The sequence below is a fragment of the Channa argus genome, chromosome 5, assembly GCF_033026475.1.
Source record: "Channa argus isolate prfri chromosome 5, Channa argus male v1.0, whole genome shotgun sequence".
NCBI classification, from domain to species: domain Eukaryota; kingdom Metazoa; phylum Chordata; class Actinopteri; order Anabantiformes; family Channidae; genus Channa; species Channa argus.
Window position 1 is genome coordinate 22,920,084 of NC_090201.1, and position 19,349 is coordinate 22,939,432.

The 19,349-nt window shown below is 39.2% G+C and overlaps 1 protein-coding gene across 8 annotated transcripts in view; it reads right to left on the reverse strand.

Moving 5' to 3' along the window:
• The window catches only part of eif4g3a (eukaryotic translation initiation factor 4 gamma, 3a), a 45,609-nt gene that overhangs the window by 14,095 nt on the left and 12,165 nt on the right, over positions 1 to 19,349 (reverse strand). For 2 of the 8 annotated variants that reach the window (XM_067505900.1, XM_067505903.1), the window contains exons 4-18: positions 17,573 to 17,665; positions 15,957 to 15,989; positions 13,255 to 13,275; positions 11,404 to 11,583; positions 10,360 to 10,480; positions 10,017 to 10,120; positions 9,578 to 9,703; positions 8,212 to 8,410; positions 6,830 to 7,609; positions 4,984 to 5,072; positions 4,222 to 4,510; positions 3,921 to 4,045; positions 2,001 to 2,120; positions 1,041 to 1,196; positions 508 to 705 (exon numbers count right to left, since the gene is read on the reverse strand). In XM_067505900.1, coding sequence (XP_067362001.1) covers positions 508 to 705; positions 1,041 to 1,196; positions 2,001 to 2,120; positions 3,921 to 4,045; positions 4,222 to 4,510; positions 4,984 to 5,072; positions 6,830 to 7,609; positions 8,212 to 8,410; positions 9,578 to 9,703; positions 10,017 to 10,120; positions 10,360 to 10,480; positions 11,404 to 11,583; positions 13,255 to 13,275; positions 15,957 to 15,989; positions 17,573 to 17,665 — 2,634 coding nt within the window. Of the gene's footprint in view, positions 1 to 507; positions 706 to 1,040; positions 1,197 to 2,000; positions 2,121 to 3,920; positions 4,046 to 4,221; positions 4,511 to 4,983; positions 5,073 to 6,829; positions 7,610 to 8,211; positions 8,411 to 9,577; positions 9,704 to 10,016; positions 10,178 to 10,359; positions 10,481 to 11,403; positions 11,584 to 13,254; positions 13,276 to 15,956; positions 15,990 to 17,572; positions 17,666 to 19,349 lie in introns of all 8 variants that reach the window. The other 6 variants (XM_067505902.1, XM_067505898.1, XM_067505899.1 and 3 more) reach the window with 5 other exon arrangements.

Here is a 19,349-nt window from a genome sequence, read left to right on the forward strand (position 1 = left end):
GATGTAGCAGAGACGGGAGAGAGAAAAATAATAGCAAGTGCAAAAAAGCTTTAAAAAACAGTGATTTTGCAGATGATACGAAAAGGAGCTTCTGCAGATTATAAAATATCAGAATTCACAAAAACATTCAACTCAAGTAGGACATTGTTTGTGGAATGTAAGTAATCTGTGAAATTATTTGTTGCAACGTATTAAAAATAGCCATACTATAGCATAAGACTGTGGTGAATTGCATCATTTTGGGGCACATAACACTGCATAAATGAAAAGAGAAATCTAAAGCAAATGATCTGTTTGCAGCTTCAACATTTAAGTTGCTAAGTATCTTGAGATTAAACACACAACCTCCATTATATTCTGTAGTCTTTGAAATTATTATAGAAATATTCATACACTTCCTCCCTCAAAATCCCAAGAGATTTAAACCTAGCTAATACAAGACTGCTTCTTCTATATTTAAAAGTCCAAACTCTTTATCCATACTGACTGACAGAGTGACCTTCTTACTGTGGCGAGGCAGCGACACATGTGTCCATAGGCCACAGAAAAGCTGGGCTCATCAATGGCCTTCTCAAAGACCAGGTCGATGACACCTTTGAGCCTCTCCTCTGTGTCGATGGTCAGGTCTGTCACCTGCTTCATCAGCTGGTTGAACTTCTGAGGCGTCAGCTTGTTCAGGATGCTGCGAACCTTCCTAAAGAGCTCCTGCAGAAGGGAATAGTAATGACAATTTTTGTTTTGGACATGTTCCTGTTTTAATAAAGACTATATTTCAAGTGGAACAGGAATAATTTACAGCATTTTTTAAAATAAGCAGTATTTAAAATAAATTTACTGTATAATAACTATACGCTTTTTTTAATTTTATTTTTATTTTATAGTTACAGAATTAATTCATTAATCAATTAGTTAGAATTTCTCGTAAGTTAAATACTTGTCATAAAGATTCCTTAATAATAATAACTGGTACAAGTAGTTAATATTTATTGAAAATATGCTATTTTGCGTAAGCTATTCATGGTGACTATATTTCACACTACCTGTGTTTTTTGAATCTCAGGGTCATCTGCATGGCCCTCCCTCTTCATGCCAGGTTTCCAGGCATTCTCTGATTTTTTCAGCTGAACATCATCATTCACGGATACGTTCATGATGATCTTCCTGGGTGGTGGCCGCCGTGCCCCAATGTTTAAAAGCTGGAAATGCAGTAAAGGGAAAGACAGAATACATCATTGACTCCTGATCATTACAAGCTGCCATTAAGTACACCTTTCTTTGTTTAAATCAGTCAGCTGACACATTGTCTGAAAATGTGAGTTTGTGTTAGTTTAATGAAAGGTCAATGACTCTCTTGAAAACTTTTATCGATTCACACACAGGACGTTAGACCTACTCGAGGGAGCAAATGTTACATTTTAATGACTTATGTACATACACAACAAACATACATAATTGGAACATGTTAATAATATAAAAAAAAATCAAATAACATAATGAAGAGACCACATAACCGAATGGAATCAGAATGTTTTGTAAATCAGAAGGTCCACAAATAGAAACCTGATGCAAGTGGTATGCTAGTTAGCTTAGCATACCTCAGATACTGGGAAAAAGGGGGGAGTGGCATTGATCCACTCATCTAACTCAAGATAGCGAACTAACCCGTTTTCGAAAATGTTGAAATACTCCTGTAATTCAAATCACCATGACTTTTAACACCGATAAAACCAAAGGGAATCTCAGAAATGCTTACATTCAGGTTTTCTGCATTGAACTAATCATAAGTTGAATCCAGGTTTCCGTGAAGAAGTTAAAAAGCCTTACAATGTACGAAATAATTTTCTTCTTAAAAGCTGCAAGGTATCTAATTTACTACAAAAAACAGAAGGCAGGAAGAAGTAAACTGTGTGTATGATTTTGTGAATGACTGTGGCAGGTTAAGAGAGTGTGGTAGTGTGTGTGTGTGTGTGTGTGTGTGTGTGTGTGCACACGTGACTCACTGCAGCGCCTCGTCCTCCAGTCATTTGCCTGCCAAAATCTGCAAATGCAGGTGTAAAATCAGGTCCCCTGGAAATGACTCTTGAGTCCACCGCTCGAGATGGAAACTTGTTCTGGTTCATCTGTATGACACATAACATGCACAAACACACGAGAGTTGATCTGAACAGCAGGGGGAGCAGTGATATTGGCAGCATGGCAAAAGGAGTTAGTGTAGTGAGACTGTGTCTGACTGTGTGTGTGTATGTGTAAAAATTTCTGACCCAGTGGTCTCTTAAAGGTGAACCCTTGTAAATAATCACAGTACCAATTTTTAGTTTATGCAATAAACTAAAAATTAGTCTTGCCGGGTTTAGTGGGATATTCAGCGACAGAAGTCAGAACCAGATGTGAACAAAAGGAAGCAGGAGAGTGAGATAGTTGTGGGGGAGGAGAGAAGAACAAATCCAGCTCTTTGCCTTTCAGCTGTCCTTGACTTCCTCTCAACTTTTTTTATAGTGAAATTTCACTCTCTCCCAGAGAACATAAAACTATGCGATTGTACCAGTAAGCCATTCACTTGTCTAGTTGTTCTTTTTGAAGAGATATTGGGGGGGCAGGTACTCTTAACATGGCCAAGTGTGACATAATAGCAATGTGATTTTAATCAAAACAGCATTTCAGCAGGGCATATGCTCCACCCATACATGTGTGGATCAGAAGAATGAACTAAACTCTATGTGGGGTGTGTTTGAACCAGTGCACACAGTCTAACAAAGTAAAGTACAGCATGTTGCTGTACTGCCATAATATTCTAGGAATGTAACTAATCATTAACTTCAATATTGATTAATTTTATCTCTAATTTATTAGGTTAAGTAGTTGCTCAAAAAAAAAAAAACATAGGAAATTATTTCCACCACAATTTCCTGAAGCCTCAGGGAATGTTTAAAAATTGTTCATTTTCTTGATCTAAAACAATAAATCCCAACACCTCACAATGGTATTACACATTAAAAATTACTGCATGTTTGGCCTTGTTGCAAGATAATCGTTAGAAAAATGTGCAAGTATATAATCATTATTCTGCTAATCATTCCATCTCTATAACAGCATTTCCATTTACAGACCAATACTTATAGACACTGCAGCCAAAATAAACAACTTTGATAATCAATAAATTATTAGTAAATGCAATGTAATATAAGTGCAAAAATAGACAGCACTAAATGTGACTCAAATATGAGTAATTTTATTTTAACATGTATGGTTCTGAGAATCTGGGGGTCGACATTTTTACACTGAACACTCAACATGTTTTGTCCATGTCAACCTATTAGTGACTGTGTTTACATGCACTTATGTAACCAGGTTCCTCAGAGAAACCGGGTTCCTAGGGTAACTGGGGAATGGGTTGCATGGCTAACAGGTTTTAACTGTATAGTGTACAGACTGAGAAGACATTGCTACCTGACATTATTCTGGCGATATGTGCACAAACTGTCTGAAATTTTATTTTATATTTTAAATCTATGGTGGAAAGTGTCTGGACTAAATTGTGCCCCTTTGTGTTAGATTCAGTTTTAGGGGACATTTCAGGTGGATGTCATTTAGAAATGAGGTGGCACTGCTATAATAACATTTCTACTTGTCCTGTCTCCAGCCTTTTGTAGGGAAAGTGAAAGTGAAGTATTGAATAGGACTTGGATTGGGATAAGGGATTTCAGTGTGGAAACCCCTGTTGCAAATAACAGGTAGAAATCTCCATAGTGAGTTTCGATTTGAAAGAGCCACATTTAGAGAACCACATCCTGTGGCAGTGAGTTCTCTGCTGGAGATTTATTTTCATCGATGTATCAGTGTTTGGCTCTTTTAACAGTACAATCCTTTTGTCTAAAGGTTTGCGAGAAACTTGTGAGATTGCAGGCCTATCTGTGACTTACCTTGTCCAGAACCACATCACTGATTGGTGGAAGCCCCTCGGGCTTCTGTATGCAGGCAGGCATGAACTGGAAACCCAATAGGAAGTCCCTGTTATACTGACGCTTCCCACTTGCTTCAGTCAGGTCTGGATCACCAACAGTATTTAAAAGGGAAGGAAAGAAAAAACATAAATAGACATACAATGGTAGCTCCAAAGTGCAGAAAGAGTTGAGCACAAAAATGGTGATTTTACTTTCAAGTAATTTTCTAGAGACACTTTAAACATTTATCTGGCCCCCATAATAGCAAGGTTCACCTCACCTTCAATGTCCTGTGGAGCTCCTGTTGAGTTCTCCTTGTCTCCAGGAGCGGCTCCACTATCGCTGCTCTCCGTCTCTGAGGTGTGCCCTGCCCCATTTCTCATGGGCTCCAACTCACTCTCACCATTCTCCTCTGGTGTAGTGGGTTTTCCGTCAGCTTCTGGGCTGCTGGCAGGAGCTGGGTCTATGGCGGAGGTGAAAGCCGATGGTAGGGGCACAGGGCTGCTGCTCAGGGGTGCTGACTGCAAGGCCTGGTCTCCGGCAGGCTGATCTGCTGGCCTTGGCTCATCCTGCATGGAGGTAAAGATTACATTTTCATATCGTAATTTGTGCCATTAAGCATTATGCCTGGCTTTGTCATCATTTAGTAAAATAATCAATTCATACAAGCTTAGTGGTTGTTGTGATGTAGCCCTCTTAGTGGCTTGTAAGATTTTTTTGTAATATATTTGCAGATCTTAAAATGATATGTGATGTGTGATTCTGCACTGAACAGAAAATATAGAAAATAGTGCAACATTCTCAACAAATTCCTAAAGCTCAAAGTGCTTTGTAACAACAGTGTCCAAGAAGTCAGACATCTCCCAGAAAAGTAAAAAGAAATAAATGCAGGAAAAAAAAAAACATAAAATTATTTATTGTTCTTCAACTGTTCTTGATACAGCTCTTGTGCAAAAAAAAGAAAGAAATAAGAGTGAAGATGATTGATAACTCCTTGCTGTCGTCTTCAGATGACAACAACCCAAAACCATTTATATCTTACCTCATCCTCCTTTTGATGCACATCTTCAACAGAGATCCCTTCATTTGGTTTCATCCAGGTCTTTGGTATAGCAGAAGCTGTTTGATTTACTGCAGAGGCAAACACATGTAGGCAATAAAGTGCAGCTGGTCAGCAAACAACCAATCCACAATTAATTTATGACAAGACAATCATATCATTGCTTGTGATAAACTCTGCATCAACATACTTTAAACCAGAATAAGGACCCCCCCATCAACATAGTAAAAAAAGGCCACTTGTGACGATGGAACATTTTACACGCACAACTGTTTCACCCTTTTTGCTTTTATATTCAACTTCTACTTATGTCCCTAACATCACTCTGACATGGTTAGTCAGTTCAAAACAGCGAAATTAAAACAATTATTTGCAATATACTGGTACTATCTGACTCATATATATATATATAAAAAAAAAAAAAAATTATATATATATATATATATTATATATATATATATATATATTATTTCTTTTTTTTTAATTGTTTTTTTTTTTTTTCCCTTTTCTTCCAGGGTATCTTCAGTGACATGTCTGGTATGACGAATACAGCTCACATCCTAGATGAAAGCTTCCTCTCGTTTAATTGTAGGTCTTCAAATGCCATACTCAATGTGATTTCCGTGTCTGATTAATTTTTAAAGGCAATAAAAAGAAACTAGTAAGGCTTTTAAAGTGATAAAAGAAGAGACATTTCTCATGAGTTTGACATGACATTGCAAAGAGAACGAGAACAATAGCTTAAAGTTTAGTTTAGTTTTAGGTCACTGCTGATTCATTCATTCTATTTTACCAACCATTACATTTTATTCTCTCTGTGAGGAGTCAATCTTACATTTTTTTTTATTTTTATTTTTTTTACCAACAACTGCTCACAAATCAACATAGTTATTTACCATTGTTTTGTTCTGAATGGGCAGTATATTAACTTTTTAAAGGTATATTGATCATTATACTTCAGTATAATGAAATATTTCACATATAACTACAATAAACTTTGAAGTTTCTGCAATCTGCATTTTGAAACAAACTGTTCATTTTCTCAGCATGAACAAGACACTGCACTTAATTCTACTTGGCACTGAAAAAAAAAAAAATTCATCACAGGATCATTGTGTGAAAATTCTCCCATAAGAGGCCCATTTATAGATATTCTCATGCAGGCTCCCAAGACGATAGATTTGTATGCTAAAGGAAATTTTGAGTTCTTATTTCAAACTTTGAATTAAATCTATGAGGTCAACCAATTGGAAGTTAGGCTACCTTGGGTAGTCTGAAACAACCATTTGTGGTTCTTGGGTCCCAGCCAGATGTTCTATGTTTGCTTCTATCTCCTGGTTCACCTGGTGGCACATGGGAAGCATGGCAACCCACCATGTCTTTACCATAGACCAGGGAGTCTAATGCATTCTATTGCCCTTTTTCCTTGCTCCTCTTTCACACACCTTGCAATAGCCCACCCCGCCCCACTGCCTGTGGGGCTCCACTCACAAGTCTGCAACAATGGAGGCATACACAGAGTTGGTGTCCACAGCTGATTTGCAGAGGTAGATTGCTCGTGAAGAAAAACAATTTCTCTGGTTCAACCAGGATTCTACTTGGATTTTTTTTACAACTTGACAAAAGGTTTTGGGAATATGTTACACCAGAAATCAACTTTGTTTTTCCTAAATACAAAAATTATCTTAATAATATTCAAAACATTCATAAAAAACCCTTTGAGTCTAGACTGCCCTCGAAACAAAAAAGAATTAAGCCTCTGCTGAAGGTTAAATCTCATTAGTTATACACGATTTTTATAGTTGTTGAAATGCAACAGATCCAGTACCTGTAGTGGGACTCTTCCTGATGAGGGCTTGTTGCTGGGACTCTGTTTTGTTGTCAGCAATGCCATCATGTGCCTCTGTCCCTACTCTGGGGTCTAGGTCTTTAGTGTCTAAGGATTTGCTCAGCTCATCGGCCTCTGTTGTGGCCTGCACTAGAGGTGGAAGGCCGGGCGGGAGCATAACTGGCAAAGCTGGAGCGGGGCTTGAGGTCAAGGTTACTGGCACAACAGCCACAGGTGCCAAAGGAGCGAGCGCAGCAGCAATGGGCACCTCTGGCCTCACATCAGAGGGCAATGCATCAGAAGAGGAGGCCTCTTTGTAAGCAGGAGCAGAGACCTGGGGCTGGACTGCAGCAACGGTCATAAGAGAAGGCTCATGAGCTGCAGTGTCTGGCTCAGTCCCGGAGTCTACAAGGCCATTCAAAGCCTTGGAGGCCAGTGAGGGTGAGGCAGCCAGAGTTCTTGGGGCATCTGAAAGAGGCTTGTCTGTGTTGAAAGTCTGAGGTGGTGCCAATGAGGGTTTCTGCTCCACAACTAAGGAAGAGGGAGAAGAGACCAAAGCAGTGGACTCCCTGGCTGATGGACGTTCACTAACGTTGGCCACTTTAAGGGAGACAGCGACGGGGGTGTTCAGTGAGGTGGTAAAGTGGGACTCTGGTTCGACAGCAGAAGGCGGCTCAGTTACAGGAGCGATGGCTTCCAGTCTCTCAACGGGGCCTTCAGGCTGCACAAGCCCAGGTGAGGAAGACTTCTGGACAACTGGCTCCAGTTTTGGCGTATCATCTAAAAGGAGTAAGAGTGCAGATAGATACATGGCTAGAATTTAGAGTTCAATCAACAGAGGACATATTTGTATAATAAATATGTGTAAAGACTCTTACACACTTAAAAAATAAATGCATTTCTCTTTGTTTCATATAAACTATTAAAATGACTATAAGATTACTGTATGGCACATCTGTAAAAAATGTTAATATTTTGGCCAAATAATAACTTTTTTTTTTTAAAAGGGCCAGTCTCACAAGCATAAAAAAAATGTCTTCAATATTTGTGTCAAGATTAGAAGATTAAAACTGCAGACTAAAGCTTATAAATTAAAGTGTACACTAAACCTTTTCCAAAACTAACTTACAGAAATGCTGAAAAATGTCCCAGCAAATTACAGGAAAAACAAGACTCTCTTCTGACACTTAACTCTTGTGGTAAAGTGAAATGAAAGTAAAAGCATTCAGTATGCGTCATGTTTTTAGGAAAAGAAAAGCTATACAAAAAAGTGTTTGGAAATAAGTATTTAAGTCATGTCTTGCTCAGAGGGTTACTGGACCTATTGCTCTATGCAGGGAGGGTAGACAAAAACAAAGAGGAGAGCAGAAGGAGGGGCAGACCTGGCCCTGGTTTGGTGTCTGAAGCCCCTGTTGTCAACGGCTGCTGTGGCTGTTGGGGCTGCAGAGGCTCCAACGTGTAGCCTCCAGAATGGGCCTGTTGCGGCTGAGGCTGCTGCTGCTCTGGAGTCTGGCTGCTGTTCAGCTGCTGCTGTGTTTTGAGGTAGAAAATGTGAGGATAATGAGGGTGCGGCCATAAAAACTAGCAACACAGAAAACCAGAAAGACAGGCACAGAGATGTAGGCACAAACAAACAAGACCAAAAGTAGGATTAAGCAAAAATAAGGGGTCCAATGGGATATGGTTAGATTAGGAGGAAACAATGCAGGACAAGACAGGAGAAACAAGACAGAGAATGAAAATTATTGTGTGAGGAATGGCAGAAAAGAAACAGCTCAGAACAATGCAAAGCAAGAGATTGAGAAAATGAGCCAGATACATAAAAAATAAAATCAAAAGAGGCACAAAAAGACAGAAAGAGAGAGGAAAGACACTGTTAACATCCACAGAAGGACACAGGGATGTAGAAGTCAAAATATCCCTCTTCAGAATCCAGAAATCGGCTTTGATGAATTCATATTTATCACCAAAACCCAGAGCCCTGGCATACATTACATTCGTCTACAAAAAGATGATTTTACTTTATACTGGATATGCAAGTATTTTTGGTCCAGAAGAGTCCAACTTACACAGTACAACCACTGACTTTCAAGATTTAGTTTGAGGCAATGCCCTTTGCAAACAAAGACTTTTCAATACTTTGTAAGAACAGATTAAATGGAGTCATAATCTGTGTGGATTCTGTAGAGGGAGTAGGAGTATACAGACAGTACATATGCAATCTACTGTAAAATATAGTGAGTGAAAGGAAACTTTGACAAGAAGAAAGCAGGTTAATAGACTGAACAGATGTTAACCAGATAATATACAGTTATGCTGAGAAAAGTGTAAGGGGATTTTATTTAGTCGTGGCCTCACCTGCTCATGTCTAAACACTTGGTTCATTAATAGCCTGTAAGTCGTTGTGACCTTATGTGTTGCCAGATAAACTACAAACAAATGTGCTAATTGGATGATGTAATGAGGTTCGGAATATTAAACAACAGGGATGTAACATTCTGGACTCTAAGCCTTCATGGATTACTTATGTGCAAAATGATTGAATAAATTAGCAAAGAACCACAGGCCACATTCTGTCTATCTCTGTCACACACAAGGATGGAGAGTAGGGAGGATTAGAGTTCATAATGCTACAGAGCAACATGGGATGTCTCTACTCTACTCTGCTAAAGCTCCAGGCTAATCAGCTGCTACTAATGCTATACCACCTCAACTGTACTGTAAGTACCATAGGTGAGAGATCCATACCTGTGGTGGGGTGGGGGTAGAGGAGGGGGGGCCAACAGGAGGTGTGGAATTCCTGCTCCCTGAACCCCCTGCCATAATCTCCTCTGTGATGTCCCTGCCACCCTGATTGGGGTCACGGATACGGATCTGGGAGAACAATGGCACAAAAAATAAAAATAAAAATAAAAAAATAGACCTCACTAGAGCACCCAAAGTCTTAGCACACTCTTAGCTCTGCCATCATCTGCATTACGCACTGATGACCAGATGGAGATGCACAGAAAGCTTTTTAAAATTAAAGCAATTTGAGAAGTGTAGATCAATTATAATCAAACACTCAAGCAGGAAAATTTAAAAGCAATTTTGAAATGTTATCATTTAACGCTGTCTGTGAAGTCCCTCCCCATTCAACAAAAACATCAATATAACCCAAACTAGGGAGAACTACCAAGATACTCACTGTTTTCTTTTCACGTTTAGCTGGTGGAGGTTGCTGTGGTGTAGGCACTATGATGGGAGGTGAGGGGGGGTATACAGTCTGTCCTGGGTAGTAGGGGGGGCCAGCTGTGGGAACGGGAGCAGGGACAGAGGGTGAGACGGGTGGGTGGTACCTGAGGGTATCTGAATGAATTTACAAGAAAAGAAAACACAAAAGAGACATTTAGTAAAACACTGTCAGGGCCCCTGCTCGGGGGTCACCCAAGGCTGACAAGCAGTGTGTATTTGTTCTACTGTATGACTTCTGTGTGATACAGGTGTGGGAAATGTACTGCATTTCTACATGTGATGGGTTAATGACTCACGATAGGGGGCGGGGTACTCCCCTGGCCCTGGCCCAGGGTAGAAGGTGCCAGACCCCGGCGGCTGTACAGAATACTGTGGCTGTACAGAATACTGCTGAGGAGGTCCCACACTGTGACGATACTGCAAGAGAGGAATGACAAAGACATATTAACAGCAACATTCAGCAAGGGCAAGACAAATGCTGCACACAGTTCATTTTTAAACTGATTTTAGAAAAGTGCTCTATTGCACTTGTCATGCACTGCAATTCGACCATCTGTCCAATCTAACTAGCACCTGCTGTAACCAGAGATTGTTTTCAATGTAGTCATGAACAAAAACAAAATAATCCCATGTGCTCTACAGTAGCAAATGTAAATGTAAAATATGTTGGCTTTAATTCTTAATGCAATAAATGTAATGTTTAAAATCTGTGCTTTGGTGAAATAACCAAAAGAAAAATGCTTTTCTAAACCTAACTATAGAACAGGTACAAGGTGTTAACAAATTAAAGTGTTTGAAATAGGTCCGAAGCTACATTAAAGAAATAGTTTGATGTTTATTCCTGCTGAGAGTTCGATAAGCAGCTTAATACCACTGGTTACCTTTTGAGTAAACCCAGCAAATAGCTAGTTAGGCACAAATTCTGCTAAAAAAGGAGAAATTATATTCTAGCTTCATCTAAGAATAATGAAATCTGCCTACCAGCACAAGGGGTTTTGCCAGAATGTAATATCACATGATATACATGACACTCTAAAAAAAAAAAAAAAAGTGTTTATCCATTAATGTTAAAGAGACTGGAGAGAGTGCTACAGTAGCAATCTTATCATATAACTTATGTACTGAAGTTTGTCCTTTTGTCATTGTGATCTCATCAGTTCTAGCTGCAGAGGAGAAATTCAAATATTACTACTCTATTTCCAACTTTCCTCTTTTCGCTTAGAAAACTGTGCTTGTGTAACTCTAGCTTGAACTGAGGTAATGTGAATATATACTGCTCTATTAAATTAGAGTGAACAAATTCAACTGTAGTTTGACCCAGCTTGGCATGCGTGTCTCACCGGTGGGATGTAGTACTGTGCAGCCTGTGGAGAGGGGAAAGGCATGGGTGCCATAGTCATCATGATTGGCTGATTAGTGGGGTAGACAGCCGCTGTGGGGGTCTGTGAACCAGGACGTATAGAGGGTGTGTTTGTCGGGATAGTGGGCCTTGCAGATTGCATCTGAGTCCTTGGGAAAAACTGAGAGAGAGAGATAAAGAGACAGAGAGACATTACTTATATCACAGAGGAAGCAGTCTCATTTCAGCATGCTGCCATGATTTACAAACCAGTACAGTTTTTCAGATGTCTTCACAGTTGGGCCTACACATTTCTCACAGTGAGACAGCCCTGGTTTTCTATCAGCAGCTGAAACTTGAAAAAAAAAAAAAAAGGCCCAGCGCCACATGTTTCTCTGCACGCTCACTGCATGCATACCTTTATACTGTTAGAACAGATCCATACACAACTCCCAATCTCTATAAATTACTTTAACAAATGTGTCTGAAAATTGGAATTAATACTGTAACATTTCATTTAAGATTTCCATAATTTGCAAAGTATACTTCCAATAAAACATGTAAGCAAAAACAGATTTGTTTTATTGTTAACCTGCTATTTTTTGTGTGTCCATTTGTATTTCCACTTATACTTCAACCACATGCTGCAACTGTCCAGTCACTATCGTTTAAATACATCTGCCATTTAACCATCAGACAATGCAAAGGGTCCTACAAGTCAAACTGTATTATTATAATTATTATTTTTAAAGTATTTTCCAATATTTAGGCACTATACATTTAACTTTCATCATTCTGTCTGCATTGTCAATACACTACACAAGGTTCCACAAGCTGTAAAAAAGTAAAAACTCCTGGATTACTGAATGGCTTCAGATACCTCATTTTTTGCCTTAGCTGCTTGGCCACCCTTGCAGTTATACTGTACATTATGTGTGACAAATGGCACAGCTCTGTTCATCAGGCAGCAATATGGCCTTTTCTGTGCATCACAGAGCACAGAAAATATACTGTAGTGACAGAAGCTACAATGACATCTATAACGGACATATCAAAACCAGTTAAAAGTCTAATTTCCGACAGGCTTTGTGTTTGGATAGCTCATGAAATTTAATGCATAAATCTGTGTGCTGTGTTCGAAGGAAGACCACTAACAACAGCTGTCACTAACTTTCAAACAACTAGGACTCAAGCTGGTAATAACCAACCAGTCAGTGTTCTCCAGAGAAAGTCAGCAGAATAAACAATGCAGTAAAGCGGCCTAAAAATACCCAGGAGGGGAAATTGCTGCTAACGTATCAAATCAGGTTCAGTGGCTTTTTTGTAAATAGCCCTGTGGAAATCTGGGAAAGGACCAGGAAACTGTTCATTACCAACTACCTGAAGACAGTCTCAGTAGAACTGCTCACATGGCAAGAAATTGAGTCAACAGACAAAACACCTTATCAAAACTGTCTTCAACAGAAACAAGGCTACTTGAAATCTGAAATGGGCATACAACATTTCACATTTAATACTTAATACATTAAAAGGAGAAGAAAAAAAAACACACTTATCTCAGGAAATAATAAAGTGTTATCTCTTTCATTCCGCATGCTTTTCATTAGATTGTATAAGCTCATTAAAGACAAGTAATGAATGGAGCAAAAATTACAAAATTATTAACTTAAATGTCCAATAATGATCCTCTACAGCATAAAATGATGATAAAGGAGCTCTCTATTCAGCATACACTAGAGTGAAGATGATTGGGTACACAGGGTTAAAAGTTAGGAGGAATGGGATCATTAAAGGATGATCCTCATCATGCCATGCAGATCTGCAGAGACTTGGACACAGAAGTAATTGTTACCTGGATGGGCCTGAATCCTCCCTTGAGAGAAAGCAGGAAAGAGAGAAAAGCCAATGGGAGACTGGACTGGTGACACTTAAGCCTTAATGCAACAACAAGCAATCATTCACCCACCCACACAAACATACATCAAGGTAGAAAACTACCCAATTATTTCTATCTACCTGACACGGTGACTGGACCTGAGGCACATTGATCGGCCCAAAAATAAAATAAAATAGAATCTCGGAAAAGAAAATAACCTTCGAATGACTTTGTTGATCGCAAAGTGGGAACGGAGTGGAAAAGGCTGGAAATCACTGAAAATCACTCAAAAATCAAAATAATCAGGATGTGGCTTGTGGCCATGTGCTTCCCTGAGATGACAAGCACATGTACTAACAACATGAGTATCACGTTTTATTTTAAGGGATGTTTCCTTTGTTAAGTTGTACAGCGTGAGGGCCAATCTACCTCTTGCCTTTTCAAACTGGTGAGATCCAGCTGCAATAGGAGCCGGCTGTCACCTGCACCACTGTCCTAGCAACAGGCATGAGGTTGAGCAAAAAATATGAAATCTTTATAGTTCAAGTATAATACGTGTTTAAGTCAACAAGGGCAGAGACACACACACACACACACTTAAAATTCAGAGAAATAGGATAATATACCCTCTGAAGAGCTCTCTGAAGCAAACTGTTGTTTTTTTTCCTAGTAGCAAGTGCTAATTTCCATTAGTTTTAACCTCTCAAATCATACACACAAAAGCTCTATTTAATCAAAATAAGTCAGTCCTTCTGTTGAGCGTAGCAATAAAATAAAATAAAATAAAATAATGATTACCCTTGTTTTAAAGACACTTAAACTTCAGCCAAATGAATTCATTTTGTGATCTCCATGTATCCTTTACTGTGCACTGAGTGTGTTTCAGGGAGACAATGGCCGTTTTCTCCATTGGTATAAAAGGCCACTGTTCAGCTTCATCTGCTTTCCGACTCCACTTCCGTGGTGGCACAAGAGATCCCAGCGCCAGTTTGTGACAGCCAGAGCATGCACTTGTACTTGTTTGTCTGTGCGTGTACATACACAACTGCCAGCAAACGCACTAGACAGAGAGAAGCATCCAGTAGGTGAGGATGTTTGACAACAAGGGCACACAGGGTGTGAATAACACATCAGTCTCAAAGTGGGCAGCCGCATGAATCATTGCAGCATGAATCAACCCACAGAGCTCTCAGAATGTCACTGAATGCCAGCACCCTGGCAAGTCTAAGACTCTCCACAAGGTAATAAAAATCATGAATACTGCTGTAACAGACATGAAAGGACTAAGATTTCTTGACACTGGTTCACATAGTATCAGCTGTTTAAAAGGATCCAGCGTGTAATCTACACAAATGTCAGCCATGAAGAGCACTGAAGCTGGTCTGCACTACTGACTCTCAGAGATCATAGATCACCTGACCACTGACTATGATTTTCTTTCTATGAAATGATAATTAATGATTATGCTACCCCTCGTGTTTTCTTTCAATAATATGAACAAACAGCTACTTAAGTCAAATTCTCACAGCCATTTGCGTTTGTCTGAAATTACGCTAATGCTGTGGTTGTGAAGGAAACAAAACTCTCACTCAAATTACTAAACTGCCCTAACTAGAGAATATTGGTGTAATTACTGCAAAGAAATTGAACTCTGACCTCATGAGGGGGTTAGGATCTCAACAAGTGTGATAGATTTAGATACACAAGAAATCCCAATGTCCCTTTTTTAGTTTTCAGCCACGCTACAATATAGTAAGAATACCCAGGAAGAGCAGCACTGACAGAATGTAACATCTGTTCTCTCCCTTTAAACCAAAAATAGGAAAAACACCTGATATAGAACTAATAATTAGCCCCAACCTTTAGCTGAACATTGAGCGCTGTGTATTCAGTGTGTCCACCAACATTGGGACTAGACAAAACCTTAATGATGGTTATTAGTCAGCCATGTGTGTTCTGAATCATGGCAAGCTGCAGCTACAAGAGAGAGCCCCTAGATAGTGAGAATAATCTAATTATCATGGGATCACAAGACCAGCAAATTAAGACATATTCTTAATTTGGATTAAAACCAGACAGTATTATAAATTATTTTGATTTACAAATACAGACTTGTTCCTGCACTCAAAGAATGTTCACGTTTATCAGCTTGCACTTGGCTGTGCTTGGAAAACATGAGACAACATGAAGCAATAGAGTTAAATTTAATCAAGGGCAAAATGATACCACGAAACAACATGTAAAATGTTTTCTAATCCCTCAGAAAATAAATCTGTAAGCAAGGCTGAGAGAATCACGATCATTTGGATACACCCTGTGGAAAAACCTTTTACTTGTTCATATAAGGGGCCAAGACAACCACACGCTTCACGACAAATACACCTCATTTAATTCATAGAATAAACTAACTATTAACTGTATAAACATACAATCTTACCATTAAAAACAAACACAAATACTAAAGGATCCTGCCTCGATCTGTTAAGTAGCAAACCACATGATAATTAAAACCTCTAACTGTATCCAAGACACTTTAGGGTTTCAAATTTGAGACTTTTTTTAAGGAACATCAGATGCCCCACAAATAGCCTTTTGCCAGCAGGCACCAGCAAATTGCTTTGATGATAATGATGCTGCGAGAGAGGGAGCAGGAGGGACATTCAGCAGGGGTAAATTACCTGATGGTGGGTTGGTCGAGGGCCCGTAGCAAACTGGTAGGGGAGGGAGGAGAGGTCCAGCAAGGAGATTGAAGCAGTGATGGTAAAGTGGGGAGAAGAAAGAGCAAAGGGAGAAACAGAGACAAGATGAGCGATGGAGGCAGATGCTAGAAAATACAGTAAAAAAACCACAGGGGAATGTAGATTTAAAGACACATGGCACATGATGCAGCACACAGAGCCAGGTCAAAGTTTACATGTACAAATAAGATGCGTGTATTACGTGCCAGAGAACGTCAGGACAGTGTGAACATTATGGATATTTCTTATTAGGCTCGTTTTGGTAAAAGATTTTTTACACAACTTGTTAATAGTGTTACCTAATGTCTTTTGACGGTCCTTAGGCTACACTGCACAAACATCAGGAGATGGAGCAGCTTGACTTTACACTCAATTTCACACAAATTGAAAGAAAATTCAACCATAATTAAAAGGTTTTGAAAAAAAAAAAAAACCTTTGAACAAACTTCAGAGATCTAATGTTATTACAGTAAAAGCATAGGACCAAAATTTCTAAAAATAAAGGCTCTCGTAATAAGAGAAACTAGACAAATGCTGATCACACTAGTAGTTTCCTTTTGCTTTATGCTTGGGACTCATCACACACTAAGGACGATTTAAAACCCAATCTACATGTTCTCTGTAAAAAGATTCAGGACAAATTTTGCCACATGGTCTGTTGTTTGATGGTCGATCTTAGAAAGTCTGCCACTCCTCATTAATTGCCCAAACAGTTACTGATCTGACTGTTTGATGACTAGAAGAAGCTCATTTTTATCTCCTAACCCAGACCCCAGAGAACCAATTGGAACTCTTTATTCCATAGCCAATCACTTTTTTTATGACTGAGGCTATCACCTATTTCTACTGTCATTATTTCCGCACTGTTTGAGTAAGTGTACTATGGTTTTTAAATGCTTAAAGGGCAACTTCACAAATTCTCAACCTGCTTTCTATGGCTTTAGTTTAGGGTGTAAATGTAAATCAATGCTTTCCATGACTTCTCTATATTAAAATATTTCTCTGCTTCTAGCTGAAAAACTCCTCCAAATGACATCACCCGGAGGAGTCATTAGGAGTTCAGATGATCTTATCTGGGGAGCACCAGAAAAGCTGGTTGACCATGATTACAAACTATTGTGTGACAACATAATCTGAACTGAAGGTTCCTCCAAGTGATGTCATCTGGAGGAATGTTTCCAAAGGGAAGTATAATGGCATATATGTGCATGTACTACCCAAACTAGAACCAAAAGAAGCAAGTTCAAAATCAGTGAAGGTGTCCTTTAAATACTTATATGACAAAATTACAGCAAGCTAGACTTGTGTCATGTAATGCATTATTGACAGTACAACCAGTCTCTAAGGAAACAATGAAGGAAACATTACGAAAGAAAAGCATTGCTGCCAGAATCAGGCTGAGATCAATCAAAGAGACAATCTCTGTGTGGCTTCTATCCCTCCACACTGACTCAGTACAACTGCACAGTAGTGCAACTTTCAGCCCCATTTTAGTAGAACACAAACTGTTTGAATACTCTGAGCTATGTGTGCTGTAAATCTAAGACCAGACTCACCGGGCGACTCGGAGGCTGTGCATTCATTGGCTGCGTCTGTGGCGAATACACTAGAGGGGCAGAGCCAGCATTTTGCCCAGGGTTGTAAGGAGACTGTCAAAAGAGGAAGTGGAAAAAAAATGGACGGAGGAGGAGAAGAGAGAAAAAAAGTTTGTTACATAAAGTACAGACTTAGTCATATCATTAAAGCACGTTACTGTACCCCTAAAAATACACCATACATCACATTATCACTAACTTACTTTGGTTGTTTCTGAGAGAAAATTGGGGTTTATGTACTGCAGGAAGTTAACTGGCATCCCCAAGGACTGAAAGTCTTGTGTTCCTTTACTCTTCATCTAGTGTGCAGTCAAGCTAGACAGTGGTGGATTTAGGCAGATCTACTTTCATTTCTCCAAACTGCTGCTGGTACGGTTTTGTTCATTTAAGTTTGTGCTGGCTGACAAGACTATTTATAGAAGGCCAGTGAGAGACTAGAGCTGCTTTAGGGTGAGGCAGTGGGCCATTAGACTATAATGATAAAGAGGAACAACTAGATTCCTCACAAACATAGTCACATACTCTCTTAGAGGCTGAGTCACTGAATCTGTCTTTATGATGAGTGATTACACAATGAGTTGCCTGTTGTACATTTTGATTTACTGCATCATCACCATCACATATGCATGGATACTATTGTAATAATTGGCAGAAATTGAGCTTCCCTGTTATCGCAAGTTCTAATTATAATTAATGAATCTTTTATTTGAGCTTGCCTAAATCCAACCTGGCAGTAAAATGTAATAACAAACCTAAGTCATCTGAACTGTGGTTTAGCAAATGATCATACATCATGACCTCAGGGTGAAACAACTGTGAAATATGACATGACTGTCAACTGATACTTGTTTTTTTAAGCCAATGCTATTGACATACTGTGTTTACGTGCACTTAAGTAACAGGGGTAGATATAATCTGGTAATCGTGGAACAGCATTTACATGGACTTATGAAACCTGGTTACTGAATAACGAAATATATACATGTAGCAGAAGCAAAATCTGATTTGTCCTTCACCTCTGACTTATTTTGAAAGCCTGACGCAGAGATTTTAACTGTATAGTGACGGAAAACGCTGCTTTCAAACTTTTCTTTTTTCTGTGTGTTCATGTCACAGAAGAGTGAAAGCACAGGGACAGAGAAAGGAATAAAAAGGGGAGACACGAGGCCGATCCAGAACAGTAAATTACTTTTTTAGACTCCTTTGAGTCAGTCATATAGAAGAAATTGGCTTCCCTAATTCCCTACACAGATTTCGGAAACCAGCTTTCCCGTTTACATGTCAATCAGCTTTCACAAAAAAGCTGACTGTAACCTGGTTACTTAAGTCCATATAAGTGCACCGACTGCAGTATTCCTACCACCTCATGGGAACCCCACAATGGCTACATTCACATTGCCTGCTGAAGTGTCAGATTTTTGGCCCCCTGGATTTGGGCACCTTTTTATGTGGTCCGAGATCCGATTCCCATTTAATTTCTGACAACCACTGTAAAAAGACGGTTTTATTTTTAATGTCCCACATCGGTGCACATGTGTGTCAGCATCTCACAGGAGGTTTCAGATTTGCTGCACATTTATGGAAAGACTTCTGGTCAAGATAAAATAGAAGAAATCATGAAGAAAACCACATCATTTAATGCTCATACAAATGCCATTGTTTTTACTGTAAGCATGTGGCTCACATTGGAATTGAATTTGGACCTCCGTGATGTTCACACCAATGTTTGATACATGTC